Below are 23,260 nucleotides of genomic sequence, written 5' to 3'. Positions count from 1 at the left end.
GCCAGGAAGTTTGATACTGTATAGAGAACACTAAAAAAGAACAATTAAAAGAGACAGGAAATAATTTTCTTTTCTTATTTTTCTTATTTGTACTTTTAAGACTCCTGAATATTCACATACTGGAAGGGATATGAAGAGTTTATGGTCCAGATACACCATCAATTCAAAAACTATACAGTAAAATCCAAACATTTCAAACATTATACAATGAAATTGAACGCCATATTGGTATAGCAATTAAAGGCACAGAGGTAGAAACTCTTGTGGCCATGAATTCTAGCAGAGGTGGGTTGCTGCCGGTTCGGCTGAGCCGGTAGTGGCGGTGGTAGGAGGCTCTGCCCACCAGCCCGGATGTTTCTGCACATGCACAAAAGTGTTGCACGCGCAAGCACAAGCGAACCAGTAGTAAACCGGTTAGCAACCCACCACTGAGTTCTAGTCTTGCTTTTGGACAAAGACAACAAGATGAGGTGTGTTTGCATTAACAGAATTCTTTCTGTTTCCCTAACAGGTGTCCCAAAATATTATTATAAATCACTTGTTGAATTCAAGGGACAATTCAAATAGTTCAAAAATCTTGGTTCTTTTGACTGAGTAAATCTCCAGGAAATTGCCCTCCTTCATTGATTTCTTTGGATTTTTTTCTTCTTTTGCAGGAATATACAAGGGACACTGTTTTCGAATCAACCATTTCCCCGAAGACAATGACTATGATCACGATAGCTCTGAATATCTTCTCCGTAAGTTTTTTTTTTTTTTAAAAAAAAAAGCCAAAATCTATCTAAATAGGTATTGGTCCTTGGAAGAGGATTTCTGTGTGATTTGTTTCTTTTTAGAAAAGCAATCTGAATATAATGCTTGGATTTTCATGCATGAATGTGATTACCATTGTATTAACACTCCCAGAAATTTTGAATCAATCATTTTGTCATTTTAATTAACAAGATTTCAATTTTACATTGTTGAAAATCCACTGGTTGAAAGAGAAAAAAGGATGATATACCAATTGAAAGATGAGAACGGAAGGATTCAATACAAAGCAGAAGAAAAGAAGAAAATTATACATAAATACTTCACAAAATTATACACACAAAACAGTATGGAGGAAAATAAAATAAAGCATTACTTAAACAAAGCAAAGATAAACCCAATCTCAAAAGAGCAAAGGGAGGCGATAAACAGGCCAATAATGTTAGCCGAAGTGGAATCAGCTTTGAAAAACCAGAAAAGTAATAAAACACCAGGACCAGATGGAATACCGGTGGAGCTATACAAAAATAATAAAATAATACTGGAAGAATTAGGGGTAGACATGTTTAATGAAATCTTAGGAAAAGCCAAGATACCGGAAACATGGACAGAAGCAATAATATTGCTAATCCCAAAAGAAGAATCCAGCCAACAAGAAATTCAAAATTACAGACCAATTTCATTATTAAATTCTGACTATAAAATATTTGCAGCAATTATGGCAGGAAGAATCAAACAGGTGTTAAATGAACGAATACACCCAGACCAAAATGGATTCCTACCGCACAGACACATTAGAAATAATACGAGAATCTAGACAATAGAGTACTATGAGGCGCACCCAGAAAAACAAATGGTACTGGTTTTCCTTGATGCACAAAAAGCATTTGACAATGTAGTTTGGAAATTCATAATAACAGTATTGGATGAGATGAAATTCGGTGAAAAATTTGTAAAAATGATAGAAGGATTTTATAATAACCAGACAGCCAAAGTTCTGATGAATGGAGAACTAACAGAGAAGATCGAAATAAAAAAGGGAGTCAGACAGGGATGCCCCCTCTCTCCTTTGCTGTTCATACTGACTTTGGAAATCTTACTAAATGAAATTCGGAAAGACCAGGGAATAAAATGTTTAAGACTCAAAAATGAAGAATATAAGGCACAAGCCTATGCTGATGACTTAGTATTTGTACTAGAGGACCCATTAGATTCCAGTCGGAAATTAATCCAAAAATTAGAAGAATATGGCGAAGTGGCAGGATTAAAGATCAATAAAAGCAAAACAAAAATGATAACCAAAAACATGACCAGTAAACAAAAAGAGGAACTCGAAATAATAACCAATATGCAAACAGCTAAGAAAGTGAAATACCTGGGGATCTGGGTGTCGGCAAAATGTTCCACAATTAAGGAGGATAACTATAACAAATTAGTGATACAAATAAAGAAAGACTTAGAAAATTGGAAAAATATTCAGCTATCACTCATGGGACGCATAGCGACAATCAAAATGAATATCTTACCAAGAATCTTATTCCTGTTGCAAGCCGCACCTATTAACCCAGGTAAAAAATTCTTCCAAGAATTAAATAACATAACCACTAGGTTTATTTGGCAGGAACGAAAAGCGAGGATCAAACTAAAGTCATTGCAAGACAGCAAAGAGAGGGGAGGTTTAGCATTACCAAATTGGGATTTATACGCATTGGCAGTATCAATAACATGGGTAAAGGATTAGATAGAGCTAAAGAATAAAAGAATTTTGACCCTGGAAGGCCATGATTTGCAAGCAGGCTGGCACACTTTCCTATGGGATGATAAAAATAAAACGCACAAATACTTTCAAAGACATTTAATTAGAAGAGCGTTACTGCAAAATTGGCTTAAAATAAAAAAAATCCATTACGTGAAAATCCCGAATTGGCTATCACTAACAGAAAGGACGACTCACCCAAATTTTATAAATTGGAACAAAATACTAAGATATAGAGATTTAATTGATAGACAGGGAAATTTAAAAACAATTGAAGAATTGGCAGAACAGAACATGAAAGTGGACTGGATAGCCTACTTGCAAATCAAAACTAAATACAATAATGATACCAAATTATATGACACTGAAACAGAATCACACGAATTGGATAAAATCATTCAAAGCCCAGATAAAAAAATGATAGGGAGAATATATAAATTTCTCCTGAAATACAAAATGGAAGAGGAAATTGTGAAAGAACAAATGATAAAATGGGCACAGAACTTTGGACACAATATTGAATTAGACAAATGGGAAAAACTTTGGGGAACAAACTTAAAAATGACACTCTCAGTTGCATATAAGGAAAACCAGTATAAAATGTTTTATAGATGGCACCTAGCATCGACAAGGTTAGCTAAAATATCGTCAAATACATCCCCAAAATGTTGGAAATGCGAATCGATACACAGGACGTACTACCACCTATGGTGGACCTAAGGAGGCTAAAAAGTTTTGGAAAAAGATTAAAAACTGGCTGGAGGCAATAACGGGAGTTAAAATAGAATGGAAACCAGAAATCTTCTTATTAGGATTACTGCCTACAAAATACAAAAAAGAAACCCAGTACTTAATATTGCATATAATAACGGCGGCAAGGATTGCCTATGCCCAGAAATGGAAAAACAAGCTAATTCCAAGTGAAGACGAAATAATAAGAAAGGTGATGGACTGTGCTGAAATGGACAAGCTAACTAAAGAAATCCAGGGAAAAGAAGAATCAGAATGTTATCAGATATGGGATAAATGGTATAGGTGGATGGAGGAAACAAATAAGAATCCTAGGAGATAAATAAGTAGAATGTGGTAGCTCTTACAGATTGTTGTCAGTGTTAAAATGTTTATTTATTGGATAATATAAATACGAATGATTCTGGATAAAAGTACTTTCAAACAAATGCAGTTAAAGAAGAATGTTGATACACTCTTTGATTTAAAATGCACAATTCAATTTGAATGAAGTATAAAGAATGATTGTAGTAATGCACGGAATTTAAATGTAACCAATTGACATGCTAGCTGGAAGACGTATTGAAGAACGTTTTGTGTGTGTGTTATCTGTCTAATTAAAACAATAAAAAAAAATTTAAAAGAGAGAAAAAAAAGAAAATCCACTGGTATATCTGTACCAAAGACAAATAGTCCATAAAATATAAGCAGCTTGTGAAGACTTTTGTACAGCCCCAGAGTCTCTACCTATTTGGCTGCCAAATTTCTGTGGCTGGGTCCATTTATTCTGGTTTTGGCAGAATCTCCTATGAAGTACCATAAAAGAAGTAACCAGCGGTGCCTCAGTGTAACAGCCTGCAATGAGAGAGGGGATAAATATGGCTATTTAGCGCCACTGTGGTTTCCATTTGCTGCCTTTATTTTGCAATAGACTTTACAGAGTTTGCTATCAGGTTTCTGCTGCTGGATTCTACCATACATTTTAAGTTCCTAAATGTTTATATTCCAAGATCCTGAGAGTAAATTAACAGCCCTTGTTATTAAATTGACTTCCCACTCATTAAAGAATTGCCCCACTTGTCAAAGATCCAAAGAATAGTTACCACAACCTTTTTCCAACTTTTTTCCATCCAAGTAATTTGTATGAAAGCAAGTTTTGGAAGCATCCAAAAGAGATTATTCCCAAACATTGTGTGCCAGGTAGGTCCAACTTCAGTTTTCAGAGACAGGATATGAAGCTAAGAACTCATGGAAGCTGATTTAAAGAGAGGATGTACCTTACTCAACAGAGGTAGAGAGGGTGATAAGTGAATTTGATCAACTGCTTTGAACAAACAAGTCATGACTACATATATCTAAATCATACAGTATTTCTCACTGATCCAGGTCAGTTTGGGGCAAATCTGCAAAATCCTACCACCACTTATTCCCCAATATCAGTCTGTTTGTTCTTATCTTTGCTGCTTGTACACATTTCTCCCCCCAAGTAATAATCATTTGTTGCTTCTGCTACTTATTTATTTTTCATTTATTTTCATTTATATTCTAATTATCCCTCAAAAAGATATACACAGCGTCAATTTCATGTTATCTCACTGAGCCTCCTTCCCGATTTATCCGCATTTGCATGCTTCCATTTACTGTTTTCCTCTCCTACGTTACACCTAATTATTCTTCTCTGTGAGCTCTGTTTCTCATCCATGATGTACTGTATACTGCTTCTCCTGAATGTTTTCAGTCTCTGCTTAAAAGCCTCTCTTGTTAGCCAGTTGATTTTTCTAGCCAATCTGTCAGAAAAATTAGAAAATCACCATTTTTTTCCTGCCTTGGGAAGAAGAAATAGGAATTGCAGGTGATAGCTAAACCTATCTTTTTAGCTTTCTCATATTGGAAGAGTTACAGCTACTTGAAAAGCTGCATTAATGCTGCTGAAAACATGTATATTATAAAACTGTTAGAAATCAAGTTTATATAGAGCTTCTACTCTATAAATGGTAGAAGTGTAGGATTTGTCTTTTAGCACTCACTTGTAATAATAAGATTCCAAATAACGATAGCTGGGATGCCAACTGCTAGCATTCCTGGGGCAGGAGGTTTTGGTAATGTGCTTTTCCCCTCGATTGTAATGCATTCCACATAGGCCTGCCCTTGAAGACCATTTGGAAACTGCCATTGGCGCAGAAGTAGGTGCTTACATGCTGACTGGATCTACTAACTATAGCCATATAACATTGGTACTGTGGGAGCTACATTGTCTTCCCAACTATTTTTTAGTACAGTGCTAGTAATAGTTTAGAAAGAGTTACAAGGCTTATAGTTTGGTTTTCTCCAATCTGTAGAGGGCATTGGGAATCATCTAGAACACAATCATGTCTACATGACGTATCACGACATTTTTTTTGCCTTTGCGGACACATCTGGCCTGTGGACCACCAGTCTGAGAGGCCTGGTCTAGAAGGAGAAAAGGAAGAGCTGCTACAAAGGCAACAATCAGATAAGGCGGTCTTGAACTCATTCCAAGAAATTAATTGGGGAGATCTAGGCCCTTCCCTAATTTACGCAAAGATAAGTGATGGAGGGCAAGATTCTGTTACTACAGATGTGACAATAAAAAGTATTCCTGGCTGATAGGGCATTAAGTTTCTTAGTTTTGTCTACCATAGAGGTTGACACAAACAGAATCTACCCACCCATCCCAAGGCAAATCTGCAGGAGATAGTTGCTGTGTCTTCCTATGTCTTCTCACATTCAGCAGGAGGGAACTGGTTTTCAGTTGCTCTAGTGCTAGAATTCTTATTTGTGATTCTTAGAAAGTTATTAAAAGCTGTCTTTCTCAAAGATCCTTCGGGGTGGTAGAATTAAGGAACAGATTACCTCAGATGCATAGTAGCAGTATCAGAATAGCTGTAATTTAAATTAGGGATATCATAAGTCATAGTACCAAGGATGTTATTTTTGTACATGTTATTTATTGGGGAGGTGTCTTTTATTTTATTTTATTTTTAGGTTTTTTTGCCATTAGCTGTGTAGTGAGAAAGTCTGATGTAGCATTAAAGCCATTTTAAATAAATAAAATAAAGCAACTTGACAAAAATTTAAATGTACAGGCAGTGACATGAAAATAATATATTCTGTCACAGTATTTAGAACAATAAGGTGCAAAGCTACAAAGCACGCGGTTCAGTAGTCAGTTCAGCCGTAGGCCACTGATCTAATACAGTAACTATAGAAGGGCTGACAGCAACATGCTGCCTTTATTTTCAAATTATCCAGCAGTTTTCAGGATTTAGGTTTAAGGAAAATGAGGGAATTGTCATTCAAAATTGAAACAGAATCCCTTCTCACAGACAAATTAAATTAACCTCTATGCCACCCAGCCAGTAAAGAAAGCATGAATAAGAAATGGTTTTGCTATGTTCAACTAGCTCTTTTGGTATGTCCTATGTCAAATTATTTAGCAGGAATCCTCACACTAAAACATACCTGCTAGACAATTATAGGATAATTGGTTCTCATTTTTAAGCTTAGACAAATTAGAAGTTTGTTTCCTCAGTAAAAAAGAAGAAAAGTTTACATAATTAAATGTTCTGGTATTATTCTTCGTGAAAAGACCAGAGTGGATTAGTTTTTTCATTTTTTAAGATGCAAAGACTTGATTTCCAAGATTTAATTAGTCTTGCATAAGATTAAAAAATTGTCAGCTTAGTCTCTTTGGTGAATACTTTTTTTAATTCTCTGAAAGTTCAAAAATACTAACCAAACAACCTTCCTCTGCTTAGTTCCCATCCAGGGTTATGGCTACAAAACTCACAAAACTTTCAGTTAGCGTGGCTGGTGGGTAAAAGTTGTGGAAATTAGTGTCCCAGTTGTGGCAGCATATAAATGTAATAATGAAATATCCAGAGATTGCCTAGTTGATATTATGTTGTTCTAGGGAATAATACAAAGGAATTATGATAAACATGACTCCATTTAACCTAAGAAGACTCTCCTGAATGGCTGAAATAGACAACAATGGTAATAAAGCCTTTAGTTACTTTAGTCTTTCCCCCCGCCCTCTCCTTAAACATTAAACAATAGGTATTATTGGAGCTTATAATTCTTATAATGCCCATACACAGTTGGTTCTTAGTGCCAATCACTCCAGAATTATTTTGAAAAGGAGACTTTAGTTCCTTCTTTCCTTTTGTTCATTATTCCTCTCTCATTCTTTTACTTAATGATGTTTCTATAAAAGAAAAAAATGTCAGGTATTAATATTATGATACACACAACAATGTGAGTTCACGGCTGCCAGACGCTAAAGTGCTCTGGGATTTTAGAATTCAGACAGATAAGTACCTGCCATATAACACCCCAGATTTGACAATTGTAGATAAGAAAGACAAAAAAAATTCTGGATAATGGATCTGATAGTACTTGAAGACAGCAGAATAGTAGTGAAAGAACTGGAGAAAAATCACAAATTACAAAGACCTGCAAATGGAAATAGAATGACTAGTGGCAAAATAAAGCAAAAGTAGTACCAATAGTAATAAGCACCTTGGCTGCAATCCCAAAACAACCAGAGCACCATTTGAACAACACTGGCACTGACAAATTCATCATCAGTCAATTGCAAAAGGCAGCTAAATACAGAACAGCTTGCATCCTGCGACAATATCTCTAGCACTATCAAACATCAATATTTACATATCCCAGGTCTTTGGAAAGGACTCGGTAGGTAGATAAAAATGCCAAATCCAGTCTGAACATCTGGCTGACTCTGCAACGATTCATAATAATCAAGTGTGGATAATCGATGTGGCAATACTAGGAGATAGTGGAATACAAGACGAAGAATTGGAGAAGATCACTGAGTATCAAGATCTGAAAATTGAAATTGAAAACGGCCTCAATGGACATTAGCAGATTAGGTGCCATACCAAAAAACTTTGGATGACATTTAGAAAATGTGTGCATTGACAAAAGTTCTGTCTGTCAATTACAAATGACCACCCTTCTTAGATCCAGACATACAATATACTATGTTGATACATTATAATACTCTAGGTCAGGGGTCGGCAACCTTAAACACTCAAAGAGCCGCAAAGGTCCTAACTGGAAACTCCCCCCGTTCAATTCTGGAGCCAACCGGAAGTCTGGTTCCCCCACCATAGAGTCTCGTCCTAGCATGGCATCCTTTTTCCTCTATCTGTCCTAACTGAAAGCCGTATCAATTGTGGAGCTGACTGGTGACTGGGAGCCACAGCAGAGGGATGAAAGAGCCACATGCAGCTCCAGAGCCACAGGTTGCTAACTCCTGCCCGAGGTTCTTGGGAAAAATTCAATGCACATGAAGGCCAGCTAAAGAACTGGCGATTGTGATTTCAGATTTTTTCTTTGTTATAGCCATCCAACTCAGATGGACTCTGATCACCATAAAGAACCCCCAAAAGTAAAAAATAATCACAAATAAATAAATAAAACCAGACAGATAGCCCAGTCTAAAACAATAATAACAGCAACAAGAAATCACAAATGTTCCCAAAATACATTATATCCAGACCTCTAGGATGAAAACCAGATTTTAAAAGCTTTCTTGGACCTCAGGAAAGAAACTAGTAGAAATGTGCATAGGAGCATAAATATAACATATTATGCTTTCCAACTGTGTAGCATCATCAGTAAGAATATAAGGTACTCCATGTCTTGGTCTACGCAGAGCTTCAGCTAACATGAAAGCCACTTGTTGTCATGTTGAAATATTCATTTGACTGTAATGCGATTTCTGAGGTTGCCTGAGAAGTTGAGCAGATGCTGGACATCCAGAAGAGTGAGACCAATTTATCCTTTTCACTACAGCAGGTGCAACTTCACTGAAACCAATCTTCATTCACGTATGATGTTGTCTGAAAATATTCAGGCATCAAGAGGCTATAGTTGGCACAAAAAAATGTCTTAGCTTGCGTGACTGAGTTGATAGCAAGTCTTGGTCGCTAATCTTCCCTTTTTCCTAGAGCCTGGAAGGAAACCAAGCGGAATGAACAGCTGCCACATTCTACCACCCTTGCATAATGAATAGCAATGCTTTATGGGGACTTTTATTGGAGCATGATCTGCTCACATTGCTTCATTTCTAGGCATGTAGAGCACAACCTATATTATGTGACAGTTTTCAAGGGGAAGCTACATTCTCACCCGTCTCTGTTCAGGATAATCAGAATTGAGTCTGCAATTCTAGAAAATTAACATTCATTTGCAAGGAAGAAAAAAACAAGTCCTTGTTATTAAAGGAAGCACTATTTCCTGAAATGACTTAATCAGATGATGATGAAGAAGAAAATGTCTACGAGAATGATCCCCATTCATTATTTCTTCTTTAGACTCTTTATAACAGCACCTTTTTGAAGGTGAAAGGTGATCATTACAGATACTTGTCAAATGCTGTTCCAACATATAAGGGTGTTTAAACAAGGCTGGATGCTTCTCCACTTTTGTTTAATAATAATAATGATATCTATGCCATGGTGGGCCTTTAGGCAACCGAAATGTTCATCTCCTAAACTGGCAGATGGGTTTATCTCCATCTTACTTTATAGGGATAATGCAGTGTTGCTGTCAAGCTCCCAAGAGGCTTTAGAAGAGCCTAGTGTGTCCTGGTTCAGTATTGCCAAGAAGATGAAGTCACAATCAATTAGAACTATGTTTTTGCAAAGACATAGTCCATAAATGCTGTATGTTGTCATATTTCCAGTTATAAATCTATAGAGTTATAAATTGAATATCAAAGTGGTTTTTTATTTGGAATTTCTCTTTCTATATATTGAAGTATTCTTCGTTGTAACTTAAATTGTATTTTTTATGGCAGAGGTGATGTTCTTATATCTAGGCTAAAGACCATAACAATACGATGTAAGAAATTTCCAATGGACCATCCATGTTCTGTTTTGGAAATAGAATCAAGAACCGATTACAAGTCTGTGAAGGCTCCCCATGAGGAGATTATACCATTTGGTATTTCTTAATAAGATGCTGGAGTATCAGGAAAGACTCATAGTCGACCAACTCTTTGTAAAACCAGACTACACCTGAACTATTAAATTTTCTTCATTCACCCATCCCTTAATTTCTCTTGGAGATGCTGGTAGGCAGAGACATCTCTTCTACTTTTTGAAGATGGTGGCTGCAATTGTTGTGCCTTAATTCTTACAAACATTGCCAGATTTATCAATATGTGTAAACCATGTAGCCAAAACAGTACCAGTATCTCCCTCTCTCCCTCCCTCATTTATACACTTTTTAATTGAAGCAGGAGGAATTAGATATTTCTACAAACATTTCCTGGCTCTCAGATGAGAGTTCAAGTTTGTAATCCTAGAGGCCTAACTGTCATTTGTTCGCCTCCGAGGCTAACAGAACATTATTAAGATTTTCACAACAATGCTGTTGATGACAGAACTTAAATCTCCTTTATTCCTATTTCAATTGACAGAAATCTCCACTGTTGAGAATATTTATGTAAGTGGCAAGAATCATAGGAATATACTTAAGTAGGTTTTTGTCAGGTTTGGTCAGCAATTTAATGTAATGTGGAAGAATAACACTGGATTGTTTGCTATTGCAACAAGTATAAATAATATATTGTCTTCTAGCTACTACTAGCCTGCAGCTTCCCTGATTCCTTGCAGTTAGCCATGAGGTCTACAACTGATGGGAGTTAAATGTCACCTATTCCTGTTTTAAGTTGTTTTAAGATGTTTGAGGAAACAGCAAAGGAATTAAATCAAAGTACAATTATGAATCTTAAGAGTAGAGACCATTAAACACAGTGGAATATGCTATGAGTCTATTTATGGATTGTTGTACTGAGGATCACAAATCAGAAAATAAGGTGCTGGGTTTAAAGAGCAAGCATTCCATAGATTTCCAGTGTGATGTTAATTAGGGCATAATCAGTCACATTTATATGGCAACCAGGAGGTCTTTAGGATTTTCTTTCTGACTTCCTTTTTTAATACTAGAGGATTTGTTCCCCTGAATACATTTAATCCAAAACACTCATCCTCCTGGCAATTACAACAAATTACTAGATTGCAAATTTGTTATATTGCATATATCCCTCACAAAGTTGCCATATTGGTTAAGGCTTATTGTTACTGGAGTTTCCCAATACTTGGAAGATCACATATGGCCCATACTAGATTTACACATGTTCACACAGCCAGTATCAATCCAGATTCAGAACAAAGCTACCTTCCCCTTGTTGTCCAAGCAAAATTTGGTAACCTTTGAGAATTGATTGGACATTGTTAGATTATGGCCTAAACGAACCTCTAGGGCAGTGTTTCTCAAACTTGGCGACTTTAAGTCCTGTGGACTTCAACTCCCAGAATCCCCCAGCCAGCTTTGGCAAAAATTTGACTACTCATCCTGATCAACATGGTGGTAAAAAAATCAGTTCCAAATTTCACGTAAAGAATTCTCCAATCCTACCTGAGAAGCAAAAGACTCAATCTGAGTCCTTCTGCATTTGAGGCTAGTAGTGTTTACCAAGGGCAGTGATGGTGAACCTTTTGGCACCAAGTGACCAAATTGCCATTTGGGGGGGGGGACATTCTCAAACTATTTTTCAGGCTGTTTTCAGGTAATTTTTTGGCTGTTTTCAGTGAAAAAAAACCAGTCTGAAACTAGTCTGGAAAATGGCCTGTGTTTTGGCTGTTTTTGGGCTGTTTTTTGCCGTTTTTCAAACCATTTGGGGCCATTTTCTGGCCGTTTTCCGGTGCTCCAGTACCCACGAAGACCAGCTGCCAGAAACCAAAAGAGCAGCTGGCCATGGCGCACGTGCCCATAGAAAGGGCTCTGCGTGCCATCTCTGGCACCCATGCCATAGGTTTGCCATCATGGACCTTACTCTTCCTACTTATCAAATTTAGCTTTTTAGACAGAAGGTGGAAAGCATGCCCCACTATTGCTTAAGTAACCAAAATGACTAATATGATCCCTATAAGATAGTTCCTTTGACAAACAAGCCCAGGTCAAATTCTATCATATTAAATAAACCTGGGCCTTGTGTCCTCAATCCATTTTGTCCTAGGATGCCAAACCAAGTTATGAGTACCACTGTTCTTCTTTCTCTGTCTCTAGGTAATTGTGAGCCTGTTCTGAAGCTCTTGCCTGAGGTAATTCCCTTGCAAATCAGTAAGCATCTCACTGTGATTGCAATTTACCGTTTAGTGTAGAATTAAAAATGCCCATTACTTAATGGTAAAATCTGCAAAAGAGACATTGTGAAACAAGCTCAAGTATTGATCATTCCTGACGGAGCCAATTTCCAAGATGCTGGAAATCTAATTTTTCCTCTACTTCCACAGCCCCTCTGTCAGTCTTCCTCAGCGCTGCTCTTCTTCCCTTCCCTTTTTTCTTCCCTGGCCTCTGATTCTTTTCACTTTTATGGTTTGTACTCCTTTCACCCAGTGCTGTTGGAGAATTTTCCAGGACAGAAAAGAGGCTGATTTTCAAAGTGATAAATAAGTAAAACAGCAAACATGCAGTAAAGGAACAGAATTCTGTGGAACCGAAGAAAAACGCCAACACCATGCAAATTGATCAATCAACTCAGACCTTGAAAGGGTGACAAAGAAGGTTGATTATTGCTTAGACTCAGAAGGACGTGACCACCCAATGCCCCTTCTGCCCTCCTCTAAGCAAGCACCCCTTTAAACTCTATGTGTTTGGTCTTTAAGGCTTCAGCCCCAGAGAAGGCCGGATAGTCAGTCTTAATTATCCAAATCCACATGCCTGCAAGTGGCTGTTCATAATACTGCCTCTCTGGCGTTATGCCATCATCTGCTCATCCATTTTTCATTTCTCTTCCGTGCATTAATTTCTGGATTATTCTTTATAACCCCTTTAGCTGGTAACTTGTCAGAAGATGTTTCCCCATATTGTGACTCTAGAAAGCTGATTATGGTAAATTTTCCAGCAGGAAGTGCAAAAACCTCATCAGGAGAAGAAAAAATAAAGCAAATGGAAGGTACATTGTTTGGGGGAGGCTTCCCATTCCAGAGGCAAACATTTTGCCCAAATACAAAGCATTCCCTATCTGGATAACTTTTCCAATTGCATTACTGTTCCCTTCATTCCCTATCATTATATTGGCTGGGGTGATTCTGGCACAGCTGGATAAATTACCTGGTGGACTCCAGGTTCCAGGACGTTGATAACCATTTGGATTTCTTTCACCTTTTTTGAGAGTATTTCCTGCAATTTTCTGATATTCTGTTGGTGTCACTTTTATATTGCTGATTTTACAGCGGCTATGAATGCCTGATGATGTTGATGACAATAATGTAGTTATTTGGAAGCAGCTTCAGTAACATAATGCTCAAAGTGCTGAGTGTAAATATGATTTGATTAATAAACTGTCACTAATCATATGGTCGCCACAATATAAAAAAGATGTGGAGACTCTAGAAAGAGTGCAGAGAAGAGCAACAAAGATGATTAGGGGACTGGAGACTAAAACATATGAAGAACGGTTGCAGGAACTGGGTATGTTTAGCTTAAGAGAAAGAAGGACTAGGGGAGACATGATAGCAGTGTTCCAATATCTCAGAGGTTGCCACAAAGAAGAGGGAGTCAAACTATTCTCCAAGGCACCTGAGGGTAGAACAGGAAGCAATGGGTAGAAACTAATCAAGGAGAGAAGCAACTTAGAACTGAGGAGAAATTTCCTGACAGTGAGAACAATTAATCAGTGGAACAGCTTGCCTCCAGAAGTTGTGAATGCCCCAACACTGGAAGTCTTTAAGAAGATGTTGGATAGCTATTTGTCTGAAACGGTATAGGGTTTCCTGCCTAGGCAGGGGGTTGGACTAGAAGACCTCCAAGGTCCCTTCCAACTCTACTATTGTGTTGTATTGTATTGTATATGAATTTGGTTTTTAATTGCTATATTTCTTTTAAAAAAACGATAGCAAAACAATCTTCCTCTGTTATGGTCCCCTCTTTCTCTCATCCCTTTTCTTTCTCAGGTATAGTACGTGCCTCCAGCGTGTTCCCCATCCTAAGTACAATCTTGCTGTTACTGGGAGGGCTCTGCATTGGAGCTGGGAGGATTTACAGCAGCAAAAACAACATTATCCTTAGTGCTGGAATTCTTTTTGTAGCAGCAGGTAACTTCATCTTTATTTTATAGGCTTCTTCTTTAATTTTTCAGTGGGCATTGGGAATGGAAAAGGTCATGTCCTCCAAATAATATCAGCAAAGGGATCTTATGATTTACTGGTTGAGTTCAGACCTTCACTGAGCCAATTCTGCTGGAAATGAAAGAGAATAAAAATGTTATTTTCTTCAGCCCTTCCACAGCTCCAAGTGCCACCATATAAAGTCTGCAGATTTCAGGCTGGGAGGCACAATTCATTCTTTGCAAACCTTTTTTTTCCCCCAGCATGGCCGTAAAAAGGAAGGTTGGAGTAATGGAATAAATTACAGTGCATGGATTTAACAGAATACCACCTATTGCTATATTGAGTCCCCATTCCCCAAATAATTTTTAGGACCCCCTACTTGCTTTTATTCTTCCTGAGAGGCAGGTAGATATATTTCCAAACCAGCCCTAGGCGAAACCATCCATCTGGCTCATGGAGCAAATTAGGATATCAAGAATCATCCTTGAAAATAGAGGCAATGATATAATTGATACTTTACATAAAATGTGTTTACATAAAATGTAAAAAGAATTATCAAACAGCCTGGAGGCAACCAAAGTAGGTGTCTGCTCACTTTCTAAACACCTTGATGGAAACCACTCCTCCATATTTTCACATAGATTTTTGAATGGAATGGGAGGAGGTCTTAGGTTTACAGAGGAGCAAGATAAAATCCTCTATGTTTCTACTATGGTCTTTCTCTAAAAACTCAAGAACTAATCATGGTTAGGTGCTTCTCTCTGCTGCTATTTTTTCTCTCTTTATCAACACCTTCTAAAAGTACAGCCTTCCTTTTTGAAAAATAAGCCAACAAATGATAAGTTTTGCAGAATATCCATGGTTCAGTGGTAGATAGTCTGATATCTTTTGGCTCCTGAAGTCATTCGGTACCAGATTGCTAACCCCTGGCGTGGTTGTTATATTCCCTTAGTTTAATTCTGATGCCCCACACAGTAAATGCCTCATCTTTCCACTTCTTATCCACTCTTAGGATGTAATTGTTGATTCTATCCAGTTTGCACTTGGACATTTGGAATGTTCAATTTAAATGTAGCAGAGTTAGATCTGCATTAGTAATACTAAGATTAAATTGAAATCAAATAATGATTAACAATGAGGCTTCTGAGGCTCTTGGTTTCACTGGGAGATACTTTGAGTGTCTTCTGAGTAGAGAAGCAGGATATTAAAGGTGTCAGAGAAGGAAGGTGTGTTCCACCATATAGAAAACAACTATTTGAGCACTCCCATTTTTAAAGGAAAGCAGGTAGGCCCTCACTGAAAGGGTAACTCTAGAACAGGGCTGTCAAACTTGCGGCCTGCGGGCCAGATGCGTCACATGCTGGCCACACCTATGCCCGGTTCAGGGAAGGGCAGAAAAGTCACAATATGTCATGTGTTGCCAACATGACGACATGAGTTTGACACCCCTGCTTTAAAGGAACCCAGAGCATTTACATTTTTTTAAAAAAATGTAAATATAGCAGGTGAATCTATTTTCATTACATTCACACAGAACAGACCAAATCTGTTGTACCTTACTCTGAATCCAAGATTTGCAGGGAAAGAATACAGAATCGCTAGATTTGCTGAGAGCAGCTTACATTATTCTTTGTGACCAGAAATGCTAGTGTACATCATAGGGATGTAGGTTTGGCCATCAATTACCTTACACATAGAGAAATCTTTTCTGTTTGAAGATCTCAAAAATATGGACTGTACATGTGGAGAAATGAGAGCTACTATCTCAGGAGGTCCCGTAGTTAATTAAATTGGCCAGGGTGGGAACACGCAGCCCCTGATTCAAGTTATCAATTCCATCTTGTGGCAGGAATTTATTTCCCACTGTTCAAAAAGGCAGCACTAAGAACCTCTATTGAGGAATCATTCTTACTTCCAGAAGACTTTTATAATTACAGACCAGTCACAAATATAACACTTCAGGAAAAATGATTGAGAATGCAGTAATCCCCCAGTTCCAAAAGTATCTGAGTGATATTGACTCTGTGTGGAAGCTAAATCTGGCAAGGCTGGAGGTAAACAGAACAGAGATAATACCCTTATGGTGTCATTGGTTGTGCTCATCTTTCTAACTAGCCTCCTGTTCAGAAGATAATGAGATCTGATTAGGTAACCCCAATCCAGGGGTGAAATTCAGCAGGTTCGGACAGGTTCTGGAGAACCGGTAGCAGAAATGTTGAGTAGTTCAGAGAACCAGCAAATACCATCTCTGGCTGGCTCCAGAGTGGGGTGGGAATGGAGATTTTGCAATATCCTTCCCCTGCCACGCCCACCAAGCCACGCCCACAGAACCGGTAGTAACAAAAATTGAATTTCACCACTGCCCCAATCCTGTAACCCTTCCAAGTGTTAACTCAGCCTCTTCCACGGACTGCTTTCAGTCATCTCTCACTCAGAAGTAAAGGCAAAAATATTACAGGGTTGTTGTTGCTTTTAATCAACAGGGATGGAGAAGAGAACTAGGAAGCCGACCAATAATAAACGTGAAGGCAACCTTTCTTATTACTGTTATTATAATGCGAATCCCAAAGAGTCCTGGGATTTACATTCTAGTCTCAGAGCAATAAGTGTTTGTTTTAACAAGTGAAAGCCTGAAAATTAAATCTTACTTTGCTCAGGCTCAAATTTATTACTGATTTTTTTTTTTGAGGCATAGATTTTGTGTGTGTGCATGCGCACCACACGCACACTGTATATCCTTTCCTCCAGTTGCCAGGGTCTTGAGAAACCTCCCCGGGGCTCACAGGATACCCAGCTCCTGCATAGCAGTTATTGACTCATTAAAAAAAAAAAGAATGCTATCACTCATCATCATAAAGTAGGTGTACCCTATATCAGGGTTTGTTCTTCTCTGAGATTTGCCACAGCGTTCTTTCCAAACTAAGCAGATGGTCCACTGTATCTTATACAGCGTAAGCTATAATCTACTGGATCTAAAAACAATTTAAAATAACATGAGGCACTTCCCATAACCACCACCACCCCAAGGCACTTCCAATGGCTTCACCTTTTATCTACCTTAAGTAAGACAAGCGTTCAACCATATTGAACATACCTTAGTAACTGTTGTTATCAGTGACTTATACTATTGATTTTATTCATATATATAGATATATAGATATAGATATAGATATAGATAGATAGATATAGATAGAGATAGATAGATAGATAGATAGATATAGATAGATAGATAGATAGATAGATAGATAGATAGATAGATAGATATAGATATAGATATAGATAGATAGATAGATTAGATAGATAGATAGATAGATAGATAGATAGATAGATAGATATAGATATAGATATAGATATAGATATAGATATAGATATATAATTTCTTTTAAACATAGAAAACAACATAAAAAATTCTCATCCATTACATACAGCATGTTGTTTGATGTTACAAGCTTTTGTGCATCCATACTTTCAGTTACATATATAGTCACAAATTTTCCATCTAATACAACTAGATTCCTCACTTTCATTTTACATCATATAATCAATTAGAGTTAATATTTCTTTCCTTTCAGCAAACCTAACTCCCTTACATTCTTAATTATCTATTTAATAACAATATACCTTTATGTAATCACTTATCTCATTCTGATTATTTTTACAATATAAAAGAATTTACCAACTATTTATGTTTATACATTACTACTTTCAATTATGCATAGTCCCATTGATCATCCATCAGGTATGCTTATGTTCATTGACCTTGTACACCATACATTCAAACAAAAATATTGTTCTCACTTCATAAATATACCAATCTTTCATTACTTCCTTATTAAACTATTTATCAACAACAAATTATCTTTATAAACTATTGATTTTATTCTTGAGCATTCCTAGAGTTTGTTGGAAAGTATTGCCTTAAACCGCATAAATAAGATAAGCAGAATTAAAGCTCTTGATGTTCTCCAAGTGTTTTGTACTTCAAGTCTAGGCAACTATTCATTTTATACATATAGTTAAGATCCCGGTCCAACAATATAAAGCAAATAAAATCATGTTCAGAACTGCATGAAAATATATTAGCCCATGGACTAATTATAAGAGTAAGATGCAAGTTGCTATGGCAAGAAAGTTATTGTGATAATTGTCTCCTGGAGCTTTTCTCCTAACCAGATTTCTCTCTGCTATTTCCACCCCACCCCCCACCCCCAGGATTAAGTAACATAATAGGAATTATTGTCTACATCTCCAGCAATGCAGGCGATCCTAGTGACAAGCGGGATGAGGACAAAAAGAACCAATACAGTTACGGCTGGTCTTTTTATTTCGGAGCCTTGTCTTTCATTGTGGCAGAAACAGTCGGTGTGCTGGCTGTGAACATTTATATTGATAAAAACAAAGAGCTGAGGTTTAAGACCAAGAAGCAGTTCCTTAAGACTTCTGCTTCCCCTTATGCGAGGATGCCAAGCTACAGATACAGAAGGAGGAGGTCCAGATCCAGTTCTCGATCCACGGAACCTTCTCCATCCAGGGACATTTCTCCAGTGGGGATGAAAATGGCAGGTTCTCTTCCGATGAATGAAATCTCCATGTACACCCTCTCCAGGGAGCCTCTGAAGGTCACCACAGCAGCAAGCTACAACATAGAGCAGGATGCCGGCTTTCTTCAGGTCCACAATTTCCTTCAAAAGGAATTCAAAGAGGGACTTCATATCAACATGGTCAACAGGAGAACAACACCTGTTTGAAGGGATTTGTTGGGTTGTTGGGGTTTTTTTTTCCCTGAAACAAAGCAAAGGAAGCGAAATCCAGATCCTTTATACTGTAGGTGAAAAGCATGTCTTTTGAAAAGGCTCTTGCATACTTTGGGAATAAAAAAAAATCCCAGAATGAAGTTGCAGACAGAGACATTAGCATAACACAATGACCCGGAGAGATGGAACAATACCTTTTTAGCTGATTTTTATAAGCTCTTTCAAAATTTGATTAAGAAAAGAATATTTGAGAAATAATTAAAATCAGCCGTTCCAACCCCTGCACTTTTGTAGTATGTATTGTGTAACTTGTGTCCTGGAAAATATTTTAGTGGAAATAGATTTTTAAATTTTCAATGTGGACTTTTTTCTACAACCCGGCCCTTTGGTACAATCTGAAATTCATCATAAATGCTGCCTAATGTTTATGTTTCTTTAGAGCAGAAGAAAAAGGCATGAATGAGAATGGCGGGCTGGGGAATTCTGGGAGTTGACGTCCACAGGGTGCCAAGGTTGGACACCCCTCTTTTAGAGCAAAAGTCAAACAATGAGGGTGGGGAAGAAGCATATGGTTGGTTCCAACTTTTGAAGACCAGTGAGGGGAAACCATTCAAACTGGAGTCCTGCTCCTGAGCCTTAAGCATCCTTGGGGGGGGGGGGAGAAAAATCTGGCTTCTGACTTTAAACACACTGTAATATTGCTGAGAATGTAGATGTAGACTCCATTGACCTCTCTTCCTTGTTTACTGGATTGCCCAATAGTCCTTGGCTTTTGATTTTTTATTCTGCGCACCCTTAAGTAAAGACTGTGATTAGATGAAGAATATCAGTTCCTTCAAAACTGCCCATCCTTTATTACTGTATATAAATGAATAGCCACCCCTAAAGGATTGAAAAAACTTGAATTGCAAAGTCAAAAGCAACAATTTGGGGATGAGACAGTATGAACTGATGCTATATATATCTGTAAAGCAAGTTTCCCAAATGTGTGTCAGAGGTAAGTTTAACTAACCCCACATTCTAGATTTCAAACGTTTGTATAAAATAAATGAATAAATCCGGAACTCATAACATAAATAGACCTGTGTTGGTGATTGGGGAAGAGGGGCCTTTACTAAACCAATCATTTGCAGCCATAATTTTCTAGGCACTTTGTTGGAAAGTAATCCTTTACTTTGAGTTGCTATGAAATACACATGACACCTATTCTAGCATGCTAAAAGTGTAATTCCATCCCTTCTTACAGGTTTTAAATATTGACCAGAGGCTTAGAACAAAGTTAGGAAGTAGCAGTTTGACTGTGTTAATGGCAGAAATTACAGATATATATATTTCTTTTCCATGAAGGGCTATTGATTCCAAACAAGAGCAACTACTATTAATGTAGTTCCATGTTTGAATACAAATTAATTGTATTATACAAGTTCTTATTTGGTTTTTTTTTTAAATAAAGAGCAGCTTTTGAAAAATAATTATCTAAAGCCTAGAAAAAGACTGCTTTGGCATTTGTTGAGTAAGAGGAAGACTACTATAGCTCTTGCCTGAGAGGGAAACTGTAGAATTGGGCATGTGCACCCTTGCTGCTTTTATTAGGGAAAAATCTCTCCCATTGTTGGAAAGGCATGCAAGAGGTTGCTGGAAATATCTATGGCTACCTTTTTAAGGGGCAAAGGAACTCCCCAGAATTGCCAATAGAGGGAAGGAATGGAATTAAGCGGAAGATCTACCTCTCTCACCCTCTGATTGGAGATTCCCCACCTCAGATTTCCTAGGCTTATAATTAATGCCAATTCAATTTTTTCTGTTCTCTTGCAAAGCCTTAAGTTCTCTTAACATCACCGCAGAATCCTTTTGCATTGCATTCAGTTTCTATCTACTTCATAATACAAGCTGAGTTGATGTGAACCAATTTGAGAGATATTTGTAGGGATAACCCTTTTTTTTTAAAAGAAAAAGCTACTTTGATAGTTTAAAAAGATCTTTTTAAAAGAGAGGGAAAAAGGGACTGAAATTAATGCTGGAGGATATCGTATTTTAAGACTAAAGCACCTTTTTTTCTAAATCAGATCAAGCTCCACTATTTCCAGCATTCAGTCTTCAACCAATACTGGCAAGACCAAAGTCTAGCAGACCAATTGCCGGTTTTTACTTTAACAGCAACTAAGGCTTCATTTTGATTTTATGGTTAATGGCCATTGATGAATCCACCATGATTCTAACAAGTTCAGGGATCAGCAATGAATGCCAACCAAACATCAAAGCGGTTCCATCAGGCCTTTTCAACACACGTAATGGTGTAAGGCATGAGGGGAGTGCAGTTCAGTAACATCTGGAGGGCCACACATGACTCTACCTTTGTAGGCCTTTTGCAAAACCATCTGAACAACTGGATGCAACTACATTTTATGTAAAATTGATGCTAATGTCCGTTAACCCTTTATGTGACAAAAGAGTGCACGAAGGTTACATTTATTTCAAGATTTACTTTAAAACACTAAAGAGGTTATTTGTGTCTGTATACCTGTTCATGTTCTTACAAATGCTAAGTTATTTCTTTGAGATGTCTTAAAATAAAGTGTTGATAGGGGTAGTATAAAGCTATGATAAGAGTACATAAAGAAGCAGTTTGTGTCTATGTCATTATTAAGTGCTTATATCTCTTTTCATTGCTGTATATTCAAGTGTGATTTCTCTGAATTATGTTTTCCTATTGTGTTAATAAACTAACAGGTAGAATTTAGTTCTCATGTGTATTTGCTCTAATTAGAGTATCCAAACATATCCAATGAAATTATTCCCCTTTGAAGATTGTGGGATGGCACTGTCTAATATTGGGTATTTGTTGCATTGTAAAATCGACCATATTCTTCCAGTGACTATGTTTTTGTTGATAGTTGACTAGCTTCTTCACCATTCCACACACGCATATATATAAGTAAATATATTTGTATCATGTTTTGTGCACTGATATCGCCTGGCGCTGTGCTACTTTGTATTATACATTAAACAAATGTTTGTTTATCTTATTGCTAATTTTTTAAAAAAAGTTTAATCCCCAGAATTACTCAAATGTCATACATACATACATACATACATACATACATACAAACAAACAAACAAACAAACAAACAAATAAATACACGGTGGTCTTGTTGTATTCGGGTCTTTTCCTGTGTAAGATTGACAACGGCAAGGGTTCAGCCATCCCACACAGCCACACAGCCAATCAATCCACTTACTGAAACAACGCCAGCACTACACACACACACACACACACACACACACACACACACACACCAAGATTTATAGAAAGACGGCAGCTCCGACCACGCTTTAAGCCGAAAACTCCAGCCTGAAGATGGCAAGTGAGACCTCGCCGAAACGTTGCCAAGACAATCTCAATCTTACACGGGAAAAGACCCGAATACAACAAGACCAGCATACATATATATATGCTATTTTTTCTCTTCCAATACAAATTATTGTGTGTTTGTCCAGAACTACACTATGTTGCATTCAGTTGGACTTACTCTTAGATAATTGAGTGTAAAATGACCGTTTTTCCAATCTGTAATATTTGGCCTGGACTGTCAGCTAAAAGCAAGCCTTCAAATAACGTATGACAAACTTAATTAAAATGCAGTGTTCATTGATTATTCTGAAAAAATGTACAAGCTTGAGCTCAAGTGCTTAGTTCTTAATCTTTGACTACAAAGCACAATTTCCTAGTTCAAAAACTGGAAAGAGGAGGGGGAAGGGAAAATCCCTAGAACAGTGATGGCTAACCTTTTTGTAAAGGTGTGCCAAAATTGTGCTTGTGTGCTATCGTGTGCGTGCCCCACCCACCTGTCCATGCGCACACAATGCCCCCCATGCAGGGAGGGACGTTTTCACCCTTCCCAGGCTCCGGTGGCTTTCCTGAAGCCCCTGGGGAGGGCGAAAAACAGACCAACCGGAAGTTCAGGAATGAACTTCCAGTTGGCCCATTGGGCCTGTTTTTTGTCCTCTCTAGGCTCTGGTGGCTTTCCTGAGGCCTGGGGAGGGCGAAAACGCCCAAAAATCAGCTGGTCGGTGCGCTCATGCTCAGAGCTGAGAGCTGC

The 23,260-nt window shown here is 37.6% G+C and overlaps 1 protein-coding gene across 1 annotated transcript; it reads left to right on the top strand.

Moving 5' to 3' along the window:
- Positions 1 to 269: 269 nt before the first annotated feature.
- Positions 270 to 22,137, top strand: CACNG4 (calcium voltage-gated channel auxiliary subunit gamma 4; the record flags this gene model as incomplete). Its single annotated transcript, XM_081961932.1, has 4 exons — positions 270 to 285; positions 657 to 740; positions 14,251 to 14,391; positions 18,619 to 22,137. 4 exons carry the CDS (start codon positions 270 to 272, stop codon positions 19,152 to 19,154), a joined length of 777 nt encoding a protein of 258 aa, XP_081818058.1. The 3' UTR covers positions 19,155 to 22,137.
- Between the last annotated feature and the right edge of the window lie 1,123 nt (positions 22,138 to 23,260).

The sequence above is a fragment of the Natrix helvetica genome (genome assembly GCF_964273705.1).
Source record: "Natrix helvetica genome assembly, chromosome: 1".
NCBI classification, from domain to species: domain Eukaryota; kingdom Metazoa; phylum Chordata; class Lepidosauria; order Squamata; family Natricidae; genus Natrix; species Natrix helvetica.
Note: the sequence above shows the minus strand (reverse complement) of the source record. Positions and strands in the feature narration are given on the sequence as shown.